At 45.6% G+C, this 14187-nt stretch overlaps 1 protein-coding gene across 1 annotated transcript in view; it reads right to left on the reverse strand.

Moving 5' to 3' along the window:
• The window catches only part of FNIP1 (folliculin interacting protein 1), a 70129-nt gene extending 58169 nt beyond the window's left edge, over positions 1-11960 (reverse strand). Inside the window, exon 1 of the mRNA XM_074155811.1 lies at positions 11872-11960. Coding sequence (XP_074011912.1) covers positions 11872-11960 — 89 coding nt within the window. The remainder of the gene's footprint in view (positions 1-11871) is intronic.
• Between the last annotated feature and the right edge of the window lie 2227 nt (positions 11961-14187).

The following is a 14187-nucleotide window of genomic DNA, read 5'->3' on the forward strand; positions in this document are numbered from 1 at the left end:
GTATATACTGTCTACACACTGTACGTATATACTGAATTTATCTATCTCACTGCCGGGGAAACACAACAGACCTTCCTACCAAGACAACATCAGGCACTCTGCTGAACAGGGTAGGTAGGATTTTGCTTTACGGTCTTCTGCTGACTGTAAATTTTCACAGGAGCACATACACTCAGCCATGACAGCAAACAAAGGCACCTGGGTATATTTTGGGGAAAAAAAAAAAATATAGACAGACACACGCACACATACAGAGGAGACAGATCTGAGTAGGGTCTTCCTTGCCCTTAGGATCTCTTTTCCAGCATAAAGCTCACGGCTGCAGCACTGAGAGCCTCCAAACCCCCCTGAATTACCCTGAGGTGCTCAGCACTTCATAGGACTGAGCCATTTTGTATTTGCCTTCCTAAGTTTCTCCTATTTTTTTTAAATTTATGGAGAAACAATCTCTTGTCAAACTCCCTGTTCCTTGTACATTTTGTTTTCTTCTGTTTTTGCTACCCATACAGATAAGAACAATTGTCATTAGTGAATTTTATTTTACCTTGCACGTTTTTTTTTTCTCCAGTGTGGGTCTCGACCAATGTCATCTCTTGAGTGTAATTTAACTGATTTGTCCTGCTGGTTTCTAATAGAAAAGACCAGTTTTTAAATGAATAAGTGCCAAATGCAGGTGGGGAAAAGAAAAACCAAACCAAACCCAGCAAAACCCAAAACCAAAACTCAAACAAACAAAAAACCTAATAGGCAGTTTCTTACCTCCTGACCCCAAAGTGAAATAACAGTCTTACGGAACACACAAACAGAAGCTACCAACCCCTTCTGTGAGCGTTCTTTCATTGAAAAAGAAAATCTGATGGCACATTTTAAAATAGATACACTTTCAGACTAACCAAAATAATTCATTTAAAGATAACTGCACATAAGTTATCATGAAAAAGCACTAAAATATAAAGCAAGTAAATTAAATCAGTCTCATCCCAAAGTGGTATTTTTGCTCATGTGAAAAAGAAAGTTTGATAAACATTTCTGTTTAAATAAAGATGTAATTCTCTTACAGTCTCGTAAGAATTTACTTGAAGTTGCTTTTATTATTTTTTTTTAAATCATATCTGTTTTGGAAAAAAAGAGGTCATGAGTTCACGATTAGCATCTCTTTATGACTAGAAAATACACTTACTTAAGAAACCAACATGCTCATTTTCACAGCTTCTTAGCCCTCCCTGCTGTCAGTAGAACAATTTCCTTTTCTACTAAGAAAGTAGAGTAATTTCCAGTAACTTACAGCAGCTGAAATGTGTTTAAGTACCGAAAAAAAACCCAACCACCTTTTTCTGTCTGACTATTTAAGTGATATGTCAGAGTTTGGGCTGCCTTTAAATAGAAACACAGTTAGCACTGTAAGCCAATTCGCTGTCCTAACATTTGAAGCATTTCTTTAGCTCTGTCTTAGGGGGTAATACTGTTATTTTTCCTGTAGGAACACGAAAATTCTGGCAGAATTCTTCCTTGGCTTCTCAGATGTTCAGATAATGTCAACTAGAACGAGTTTCCGAGAAGAAGAGCCTCTGTTCTCTGCACACACCACCACACAGCTTACTATTTGCACCTAGTTTTCATTAACACCTGAAAATTTTTCTACCGATTTCTGGTATCAATTTTCATGAAAAGGAGTAAACGAGCCATTCAGGCAACTCTTCAGATGGTAAGAACATTTTCCAGGTAGGTCTTCGGAGGGGAAAAAAACCACCAACTAGAATCTCATCCGTGTTTGATGGTTCATTTCTCAGCTCACCGCTCACACGAGCTTCCTTCTGACTTACTGTTCTCTTTCTTAATTACCCCAAAACTTGGCAAACTACATCCTGAGTCCACAGGTTTTGGAGGCCCATTTTTTCTTCGGGACAAAGCCATGCAAGGAATGCATGTGAGACAAGAAATGTGGGTACGTAGTAGATGGTGTATATTTTAGCACTAGCTAGAAAGCAGAATAATTCAGCAAACAGAGCTTTTGATATTCTGGTATTCACAGTAGTCCAGGACTGGCCTTTCTTGTGGTCACGCTACAGCTGTTCCCTGAGCAAACTGTGAAGCCACATGTCTACTGTCTTCTTCCAATATGCCCGTACTCTGTCCCCAAGTCTCTTCTGAGATGCCCACTGGAAAGCACAACACAAGAAGGTGTAACCAACTCAGAGCTTCCCGGCTACTAATGGCCAGGAGGCACCCAACAGCACGTGTTGAATTTTCCCTGAGGCTACAGAAACTCAGCTCACTCGGGACTCTCGCATTCTCCACCACACACGACTGAAGTTGATTAAAAGGTTTAGAAATTACTAAGAGGGGAGAGCGAGACCAAGCACTGCGTGAGCCACCATTTCCATAGGTATGGAGAGCAAAATAAAAACCAAAGCAAGCAAATAGTAAAGCAACTGCTCCTATGGGCAATGCTCAAAAGCCCAATATATCTTCTCTCTCTTAAACTGGAAAATGACACAGGAACTGGGGTGAAGATACTGCTCAGGCTTAAACAGGCACAGTGCCAGGACCTTAAGTCAGGGGTGAGCTGAGCTCAGAGTTTCTTGATTTATCAACTAAAACAGATGGCAGAGAACTGGCATTTGGCTCCCGTTTCTTTCCAGTTATAGATCACACAAACTGAGAGGGTAGAGTTTGTGGTGCTGTTAGACGTTTTACGTTTTGTTGACATTTTGGCTGGAGCAAGGGAAAAGACTTTAGAAGACGCTGCTAACGAGGCACACGTAGACCCAGAGGAGTATCAAATACCATGAACGCACAAGGCACCAACAGGGCCTACAGTAAAGGAAACACAATTGTTTCTGTGATGGATTTTATTCCTTTTAGGCCAAAATCACTGTTGACGAAGCTATGGAAACATCCTGGAGAAACAGAGCGGGATCAGTCGTGTGTGATAGATCATTTCCATGCTTCAAGATCATAAAAGACAGAAAACTTTGTACAAACACATTGTACTCGTGGATGCATGCTACATGCACACACTGCTAATATTCTGTTAATATTCTATATGTAGTTTGTTTAGTGTTTTGCACTGCAATTCACATGTTTGAACAAGTTTCTCTGTAGCGTATTGTATTCTGAATAATAGTATCTACAGAAGCTATTGGTTTCAGAAAATAAAAAGGTCATACCTCTTACGCAAATGTGCAGAATTACCTCAATTAAAAGCTTTGATTGAGCACTAAGCAACAGTGCAACGCATTGTTGTAAAAATAAATAAATCCTGTCTGATACAAAGACTACGTAATAACCGTTCACACTTCTACGGAGCAGAACACATTTGGGCACGTATTTTTAAAAATAAGCGATTAATCCTGCCGAGAGGACTGCCCCTTTTCAATGTAATGGTTATGGTCACATTCCTCAGGCACAGCAGAATCGCATGTGTATTTTGTGCAAATGAGTTTTTTCAAAGGAATATTTCCCATATGCGAATTCTGTTACTACTCAGTGTAAGGTGGAGCAGCTGGTGCATTAGCAAGTCATTTACAGACAACTAAAATTACTTCCTGTTTTTAATGGGCATATTTTTTTTTTTTTCCTCCAGCAGATAGTCTATAGATTAAGATTCTCTATCTATACTACAAACACAGTTTTTTTTCAAGCCCTCAGAGACAAATTCTGCTCTTGGCCGAATCTGGAAGCCCAGCAGAACCACGCTGTGGACTCGCTGGTGCAACTGAGCTCTGCATTTTTCCTAACGTTACTCACGAACATGTGATCTTGCAGACATTCTGCTCCAGATGTAGCAAGAGGAGGGAACAGAGCCTCTGAGCATGAAACCACCGTGTGCGTTACTTTCCACTCGTAAAACACGCTTCTAAAGTGGTCACCTCCAGCAGTCAGCCAAAATTACAACACGAGTTTCAGGCTCCAAGTCACACTGGACCAGTTTATTCCAGAACAGGAGCCTGAATTCATCCAAGCTGTCACCATGAGCATACGCTAACTCAGAAGCCCACACAGAGCAAAGGATAAACCCCGTTGAAAAGACAAAGACAAGCCATCAACCAGAGAAGCTGATCATCCCAAGAGAGCAAGGTTTACAACACGAGACGTGAAAACACGCCTTCAGTCACCAGAAAACGAATGGTGGAACTGCTTCAGGAAAAAAGACCTCGCAGTGGACACAGAGGTACATGCACCCCATGCTCTTGGCACATCTTCATACCCCCACGACCTCACCTGGAGAAGGAGGGGAAAAAAACCAGTAACCATAAATCTGCAGAAACACCTTCTTCCAACACTTGCCAGTGTAACCCTAGTATAAAGAAGCATTTTTACTCTAGTGTACCTACACATACATTTTCAGACATGCAGAAATCATGGCAAGAAGTCAACGTACTCATGCTTGAGACGATGGGCCAGTTCACCCTGTCTCCACAGAATAAGCATGGGAGCAGGGTCTGTCTCAGCCCCGTTGGGTCAAACCCACGAGGAAGAGGGCAGCAGACATCCTGCCTTCCAGAGGGAAAACGGCCACATTCTCCTGCCAGTGACATACCATCAGAAATCCAAGAAAAACTGAAAGTAACATTAAGGGATTCACCTGATCTGCTGGCAAGACCCAAGCTAGGACCATGGCCTGAAAGTCTAACCAGTGGTGATCCCAGTGGTGAAAAGGCACCATGTAAATCACTCACTCCAGCCTCTCCTCAAAAAAACTTCTGACTTAGAGGAAGGAGTTGAAGAACTGGAAGGGGAACCAAGAAAATGACTGTTCCAAGGGCAGCTTAGCAAGGCAAGAGCCCGCAGCCCATCCTCAGACAACCCGTGCCATCCCAGGATGAGGAAGCGATGTTGCAGGCTGGGAGGAAGCCAAGTGACCGCTGACGGCACTGACCTCATGGTGTCAACTCAGGGCAGCACAACCTCGTGATGCCAAGTTCTCGAGCCGCCTCAAAATCCCAACCACCACGGGAGATGCCAGCATGAAAGACAATAAGGGTGACCCTTAACCTGTGCGTTAGCTCATTTTTTATCTTTACTTCCTTCTAAAAAGTAGAGGAAAAATGAGCGGAGGGCTTCTCCACTCCACTGTGGAGACGGCTAGATAAGGGTGCATTCCCACCAGGGCAGAGGAAAATTTTCCAAGGCACAAAGTCAGGTAGGCAGAAGGACCCCAACAACTTTTGAATTATTTGGTCATTCTCTGCGTTCACATGCACTTAGCATGATGGGAGTACTGATCCAAGTTAACTCCTTTGGATTCGATGATAATATGAGTAAGTAATACGAATAACAATCACCAGCTCTGATTTGCAGTTCCTTCGGGCACTGCACAGACCCAACTCGCAGCATTATTCAGAACTAGCATATAATTTTCAAGGATATGCTGGATCTTTAAGCAGCAACACACGCCTACCTGGAGAAGCACTTGGAGACCTAGAGAGTGGTGTCAAGGAGGGCCTGGAGAGTGGCCCCTCCAGAAGAAATCATAAAAATATTCTCTGTGCTTCAGAGGTACTTGCTGGAACCTATTAATTTGTATGTCTCTGCTTCCAAGACAAAAGTTGACTTAAAGCACTGGAAGATACATGAAAGCTCAGATGACAGGAAATGCAAAACAGAATTTGGCAAAAAGAAGTACTTTAGGAAACAGCAATATATTTCAAAACACAGGCCAAAGTCATCATAGTGATAGAGAAAACTGTGCATAAATCAAAGTGAAATATTTATTAAAACTTGCTACATTCAAGCTAATGAATGCAACCAAAAATCCAAAAACTCTTCCAGGGATATTACAGAAGAGATGGATTTTTTTTTATAAAAAACAAAACTTAAGGGACATTAAAGGACAGAAATGAGCTTAATTAAAACAAAAGGCCATTTTGGATGTTTAAGAATTTGAATGGTCTTAAAAAATTATGGGACAAAAGCTTTTTAAATTCATCAGATCCCTGGAAAAGGTGAAAAGCTGGAGCTGTTACAAAATTAAGTCCAGCTAAAGCTCTTTTTCAAGATAGACTTTGAGGTGGTGAAATTCCAAGAGTTTTACAACTGTTGGTGAAAGACCTGCAGAATGTCAGAAGCGAACAAATATCAAAACACAGTGTTTCATTACTAGCAGGTTTTGGTCAGACTGGCTTGACGCATGGCCAGCGCTGGCGAGGAGCGGCTTCGCAAAGCCTTGTGTGTGGTGCTCCTCAGATAATGAATTCGCCAGTGCATGGCTCACAAGCTTGGGAAGAGATTTGGTTCCCTGGGCTCAGCCTGGCTGCGCACAAAGCTACTGCTCTTGATGGAAAAGTCTTTGACTGGGTGGAGTGGGATACCCCGCTTGCTGTGGAAGGTAAATTCAGTAAGAATTTTGGCAGTGTTTTTATCTGATGATATTACAGTGTCCAGACACTGTGGACTCTGAAGTCTTTTGGCATCTCATGAAGCCATAACTTAAAAATGGAGAGCAACATGGCAATCCATGGTGGCTACTCCTGCTCTGAGCACAGGAGGAACAAACACAGAACAGTCCCTGTAACAATACCACATCGTTTACATCACCAGTGCTAGCCACCTTCAGAAATAACGCGAAAACTTACCAAGAAGTTCTGTGGGTAAAACTTTGACTGGAAAATCAATGTAAAGACAACTTTCATGTTCCTCCTTCACCTTACTCCAGCCTCCACTTTAAAAGGTCCCCAGCTACACATCGTTAGACGTCTCCAACTCTCTTCGCAGTTTATTTCAAGAAATTAGCTGCTGGCTCAAGAAGCACTCACGCCTTTGTAAGAAAGCATATAGCATTTTTACTGTGCAAGAACAATAGCTCTGCAGAGGAACTGGCTCGTGAAGCATCTTTGTATCATGCTACCCACTTCCAACTCTAGGTTTATTGCAATTCCCTTGATGAATCCTGCTGCCAAAAATGATGTGAAAGGAAACAAATCTCAGGATACCATTTAAAGTCACTGCCACGCAGAATAGAAAGAGCCTGGGCTGATGGGGGATACTTGCCTAGACAGATTTCAGGAAACACTACTTTGCAGCCAGCCGTAGGCCTATTCATATCTCGGGGACCTGGCAAACTATTCTCTCAATAAAGGAGCAGCACGTATTACAGGAAGACCCCAAGAAAGCACATTTCCAGGGTGACCAAAAACAGCCTTCTGCATAAATAAAGAAAAGAGCGTTTAAAGTTATTTACTCCTGTACCTTCCCACTTGGAAAACTGCTCTCGTCCTCTGAAATACCCTGAAGATAACCAAAGCAAACCCCTGAAGGAAGAATGTGCCCAAAGATACTCCACACCGTTGGTAAGACTCGAAACTGGAAGGGGTTCTTTCAAGCTTGAACAATTACCACACAGCTGTACCTCTACAACAGGTGCTTTAACAAAAGCAAAACAGAGTTTGCAAACATTGGTGGAATGCCCCTCGGGGCGAGATGGTTCTTTAGAGCTCCCTAGATTAAAGAGAGACACTGAAACTTTTATTGAGCTGTAGTGTAAAAAAACCTCCTAATTAATAATCCCCCTATCGCCCAGCCAGGTGGGAAGAGTATCTAGAGATATAGGGGAACAAGTATTTGAACTTTATACATAAGATGGAAAGAAACACTGAGTTTCCCTCCCACATACAACCCCAAAATGCACCAGTCCTGTAATTCCGTATTACAGGACCATCCCTCTCCCTCCGCAATAGCTTAATATTGCTCCAAGCCCAATTACTATCTTCACAAACATACTCTCCTGCAAAAACTCTGCTGCAGTCCTTACAGCTGTATTTACCATTGGCAATACTGCCCACGTATCTTAACAACAAAGACGTAAAGCCTGACTGAGCTTTGGGCTCCTTCTACTGAGCCCATTTTGAGGAAGAAAAAGCTGGTGGAGCTATCAGTGGTTTGGCAGCTCCCTCTTCTCCAAAGCACCCCTAGAAAGCCAGAAAAGAAACAGTAGCTCGAAATCGGTGTCTGTGGCAGTCAATAACGTCAACGTGCAGCGGAATACTTTGTGTGCCCATATGATGTTTAGCAGAAACGTGTGGCTGCTTCTGCTTAGTTTGAGGAAGCTTTTGTAAGATTGTTTCCATTTTACTGGGGAAATTGATCAGAAAACTCTGGAAGAGGGCCACTTAATTGCTGTTTAAAAGTGTACATAAATTTTTTAGACATGTACAGCACACAACTCGTGAACAGCTATGTAATTTTACAACCGGAATGCTTTGATTCTAGAATTCCAGAAAACAACATACCTGAAATCTCATATTCCTAATAACTGTAAGAGCCCAAGCCTGGGCTGAGCTCTCCTGTCACCAGCAGCCGCCAGTGCCAGATGCTACAGCGCGGCCAAGAGCTTCTATTTATAGTAAAAGTTACCCTCAGGGAAAATCCACTCACGTGAGTATTATTTGCAGTAGACAGCGGGCACCCTACACCTTGGAACTTAAGGGTTTGCCTCTTCTCTAGAATACTTGCAGGTGTTTCTGTGTTTCTTGTAAACAGATTGTACCACTAAAAATGTTGAACGTTCTTGTTCCCCATGTGCAAGTCGAGCTGTGCTGAGAGATTTCAGCCTAAGAGCCAAGCCTCCAACTGCGCTCCGTTAAACCAAAGAGCTAAAATACTAACGTGTTGTGGATCTATTGTGATTTCCTAAGGCTTCTTCTGTAAAATAAACTGCTTTTATACATACATTAAAAACAACAACAACAACAACAACAAAAAAAAAGGCAAACTGGTACCTTACATTTACATTTGCTAACTTACCGGTCACATCACTAGAACTATTAACCCCTCCAGCACCTAGTTCTGAAGGGTTTCACACAGTTTGGCTAGACCCAGACTCATAAATTTCACAGACTCACGGCACAGAAAGAGAGGGCAGGAAAAAAAAAAAACAAAAACAAACCCCAAGCAAACCACCAACTAAAAAAAAATATGTTTCCCCTGAAAATTATTAATACTTTTATTTTTGAAACGCTGCAAGCACAGATTAAGTAGAATTTATGTCCTGGTAAATTTTCACAATAAGCCTGACAAATGCAAAATATATTCATAGTCAAAAAAATGAGCATCAAAAATCACCCTTAAATGTTCCGCTACACTGATGTCACTGCCAGAGTAGTTGGGCTTTTCTCTCTAAGTACGTATTACTCATAAAATATATTGAGAATTTATATATTTTTTTTATGGTTGTTCTACACAGTCTCCTCAGTAAGAGGACCAAGCTTTCAAAGTGAAGACAGTCACAAATAACAGTGCTCAGAGTATTTGGAAGGTGTTCTATTCTTTAGAATATAAACACATAATAATATATCAATCCGTAAACGTAACCTTGCTCCACTGAAATTGATGAGGCTGTTGCCTTCAGGTTTACTGGAACCAAGATCAGCCTAAGAAAACCAGAGTGCTTGTTTCCAGTCTCTAAGGACCCATCTGTAATAAATAACGGTCTTTATTTTGTGTTTTATCCAAAAGTTTCACCAGCAACTGATAAGACCATACATAGTGAGGATTAACTAAAGACTTATCCCCATTTGGAAAATGAAAGCAGCCATTAGGCAACATGCCTAAAGGGCATCTGTATTAGTCTTCAAAAAATGATACTTGGCTCTCCTAAGTAAGAGCCGGGGCTCCCGCCCCCCCAGAGCCTTAGCCAGAAGAGCCGTCAGCCTCCTCCTGGGATTTTATACCTGTGGGTCCGCCGAAAAAAAATAACTGCAAATTCACTAGGTACTGGTTGACAGTTCCCATCGCAAAGTGGAACAGGAGTATGTAAACGGAGGAGAGAAGAGGAACGACATATCTGTTTTAAATTTCACATCCAGTTTGGCACAGAACGATGCAGGTGAAGAGGGAAGAAGAGGCCTCGCTGAGCACTCGCTCTCGCTCCTTTCAACACAGGCACGATGCCCACGTTTCTGCCCCAGGGTCTGCATTGCAGCTGTTGAACGAGCCATCAGTCTCTACGTAAATCCATCACTAACAAATGTCTTAACTGGGGGGAAAAGGCAAGGCAGTGGCACAGAGCAGTCCTAGTGCACCTTCCCCACCAAGGGGTCTGATCCCAGTATTAAGCTGATTTAGAAAATAAGAGGACACAGACACCATTAAAACGTTTTGTCTCTTGATAAAAACAATTAAAAAAAAGGAACCACTTTCACAGTAAATAGAGGCGTGTGAGCAGCCGTGATCAGTGTCTTTAAAAGGTGCGTGGTAGCAATTAAAGCCCTGGACTTCAGGTAGCGTCCAGGAGTGTCCCCTGACTCTGTACGGACACAAAAAGACCCATCAATATTCTGTGAAAACTGTGATGCTCAAATTACCACCGATTAACCACCTAATACTATTAACCACCCGAACTGCTAAATTGTATCACCGCACTTAACAGGAATATCCCGCCACCTAAAATTAAGCCCATCAGCCAGAGATCTCCCTGCACAGAGCAACCCAAGGGCCAGTCATTTGTAGGTAATGAATTTCGAGGCAGCGGGTGGGAGGAGAGTTTTACCACACTGTCAGAAGCGCTTCAAGAAGCGCGTAACTCTTCGCTAACGAAGCACACCGCATTTGCATCCAAGTCACAAACTCTCTGCACTTTAAAACGATTTTGCAGGTTACCTCTTCCCCGCGCCAGCCCGGGCTGGGACTGCATGGCTTTCCAGCCTGGAACAAACACGACGTATTTCACAGCCACAAAAAAAAACCCCTACCTGTTTCCAAGCTAACCCACCCCCGAGGAGTCCCTGGGTCACTCCTAAGCCCCCGGGGCCGAGGGAAGACTCTCCCCAACACCCAACCCCAGGGGTTTCGCGACCCCAGGGCCGAGGGGGGCGCAGAGAAGGGTCTGCCCCAGAAGGGCCGCCTTCCTCCGGCCTCCCCGCGTTGTGCTTGGCACCCCTCGGCGGACCCAGTTTTGTTGCGGTTTAGAGCATGACAAATTTCACCAGAAACCCTACACCTCTCCCGGCAGCGGCCAAAACTTCACGTTTTCTCCCTCTTCCCCCCGCCTTCCCTTCCTCCACGTTTGGGAGGTTGCTCCCCGGGGATGGCCAGCCCCCTGCCCGCCTCAAGCGGAATGGCGCCTTACCCCCCCCCTCCCCTTCCTCGGCCTGCAGCATCCCCGGGGTGGGTACCGGGGGACCCCCCACAACCCGCCGCTGATGGCGACCGGGTGAAACCGACAGGAAGGCGGCGACGGGGCCGAGCTGGGGCTGAGCCCCGCTTCGATGCGCTGCCGGGGGGGGGGGGGGGGGGGGCCGCCCTGAGGGGAGGCACGACCCGGCCCTCCGGAGAGGCGGCTCCCGGGGGTAAAACAGCCGTGAGGGGATCCAACCCTGTGGAGAAGCGACCCCCCCGGGGAGGGGGGAAGACAACCGTGAGGGGACCCAGCCCTGAGGAGAGGTGGCCCCCGTGAGGGGGGAAATACAGCCGTAAGGGGATCCGGCCCTGAGGAGAGGGACCCTCAGGGGGGAAGACAGCCCTGAGGAGAAGCGGCCCCCGGAGGGGGGAGACAGCCTGAAGGGACCCAGCCGTGAGGAGAGGCGGCCTCCTTGGGGGGAGGCAGCGAGGCGTCCCCGACGTGGCGGCCCCGGGGGGAAAGCGTCTCCCGCTCCGCGTCCACCTGAGAGGCCCAGGGCACCTCAGCGCCCCGGGGGCTCCCACGGCGGGGCGGGGAACGGAGCCCGAGGCCAGCAGTACGCGAGAGGCTGAGGGGAGCCGTGCCAGGCGGCCCCGCCGCAGCACGGGCGGCTGCCGAGCGGGAGAAGGGGGCTGCGGCCGAGCTGGAAGGGGGCAGCCGCCCGCCCGCCCTCCTCCGGGGCAACGCAGGCGGCGGGGAACTCGGCGCAGAAGTTGGGGCGAGGGGAGGAGGGCGGCCCCGCTGGCGCTTACCTGAAGACACAGTCGTCGCGGGCGTCCCTGGCCGGGGAGATCAGCCCGTGCTTCTTGTTGAAGAGCTTCTGGAAGAGGGTGGGCGGCATCTTGGGGCGCCGCCGCTGCCCCCCGCCGCCGAGGCGCTGGGCTCCGCGCAGCGCCGTCCCCTCGCCGCGGCTAGTTCCGCCCGCCCGACTCCATTCGGTGTCACAGTCATATGACAGACATTAGTCACCCGGCGGGGCCGGGGGGGCGGGACCAGGGCCGAGTGGGCGGGGTCAGGGGCGGGGTCAGGGTCGAGGGGGCGGGGCCACGGCGGAGGGGCGACAGGGAACTCCTTTTAGCCCTAAACCGGGAAAAAAAAAAAAGCCCACCTACAAAATAGTATTTAGGACATAAGGCGAATGCAGAACAATGTATAAGCAACAACAACAACAAAGCGGTATTAATTTTACAGAATTCAAAGGATCCATGGATTTTTGCAAAACTCTTTATTAGTGAGTTTAAATGAAATGGAAGCGCTGGGTACAGTTAAATCTCCAACGTCTGGCTGTTGGGATACAGCACTACTAGGAAGTTGAATTAAGGACCGACAAAACTGACTCACCTGCTTTCCCTAGAAAATGGAACTGAACTAAAACAGCACATGACGTAAGATTAAATCAAGCAGATTATTTTTCAAAGGCATGACTTACTTAATACACGTGTAACGTTTCTATATAATGTTCCTCGTAATCGGCCATCTGTAGGAACTTTGTTTTCGTCCACTAGAAGTTGAAGATAATTATAACAGAAAACAGGATTTAATGTTGATACGCATCTTTTCCCCCTTACTCCGTACGAAGATTCCATTCCCTGCCACACGTGAAAGCCTCCTGCCTTCAAGCTAGGCACCTAAATGCAGTCTCACATATAGAAAGTCCTCAGGGAACGCTAGGAAATCAAAGGATACAACATAAAATTATACGACTCGGCTTTCAGCGGTTTCCCAATGTGCAGCGCTGCAGATTTAGCTAGTATCAAGTACACGACAATTCAAAATGATAGAATCCCTTTAAAAGTAACTATTAACCTGTTCCGAAACTCCTAAGTTGATAGCGAGCGATTCTGGTGGAGCAGGAGATGGACAGTAAGAGAAAGAGGGATCAATACAAGTTTAATAGTTCATTTTCCTGTAAAAACCTCCTGGTGGGCAAATCTTGGTACCTACACCCAGAACATGAACTTCAGCGTCCATGTCCACCCCGCACGCGTTGCCCCGGGCCCCAAATCCGTCCTTTCTGCTTTTAGGGATGAGGAACCAAACCAGAACCATGTGCACACGAGGTCTTTACCCTCCAAGAACCAGCCCCTACAGCTCTCTCCGGTGCAAGAATCAAACACCCTCCATCGTCTCCGAGCACTTTGCGTCAAAGTCTCCTAGAAGCACCCTTCAGATAACAAAAATAACTGAGCAGTGTTAATGAAAATCCTCTTGTAGATGGACGTAGAATACACTTATTAAACACGCGCCTACAACGCACAATCCCTGGTGATAAAGTGTTATCACGGCCCTTGCACGGACTGACTCACTGCGAGCGATTCCATTCAAGCCATTAAGACTTCATCATGTCTGGGAGGTGACAGCGCAGCCCCTGGTGACACTGAACAGATTTCTCTCCCCAGTCACCGCACAAACAAGCTCTTCTGTAGGACCCATTCGCTGGCTGCCACCCATGACCTTTAGCCACTAACAGGGAAGAGCCAGTTTCCACTTTGAATGAAATTTTATGTATTCATTCTTCAGCTTAAAACCAAAACATGGGAAAATGCCTTCCCTTTGAGAAAAGCAGAACAAGAGTAGATATTGTTGCGGCCTCAAAATGAATAAAACTTCCTTCCCTGGGGCAGAGAGCTGGCCGGGTAATTAATTATACTTTCTCCAAGAGTCAGACAAAAGATGGAAATAAGAAGCAGCACTTTCGTAACTGAAGGGAAGGATGAGGGAGATTGTGGCTCATGGTATTTCTGTCCTTCTATACAGCCTCATCACACCAAGAAAAACAAAACTTGGCTCTAGCAGCCTGAAAATTGCCAGCTCCATAGTTACATGCCATATTTTCTTCTCTCGTACTCTCCAATCAGTTTGTCAGTATTAGTCTGTTTCTTGTATAAAAACTACAAAATGCTTTTGGGCAAAGTACGTGCTTTTTCCTAGGACTCCTAGAATAACCTTGCAATAAACACCTCTCTTATTCTAGACCATCCTTTACTTGAACAATCATCATAATCACAACTTAACTACATACATAACTTTCTATTTTGCTCAATGCTACACCAAGGAGCTCCCCTCTG

This window comes from Numenius arquata, chromosome 11, assembly GCF_964106895.1.
Source record: "Numenius arquata chromosome 11, bNumArq3.hap1.1, whole genome shotgun sequence".
NCBI classification, from domain to species: Eukaryota; Metazoa; Chordata; class Aves; order Charadriiformes; family Scolopacidae; genus Numenius; species Numenius arquata.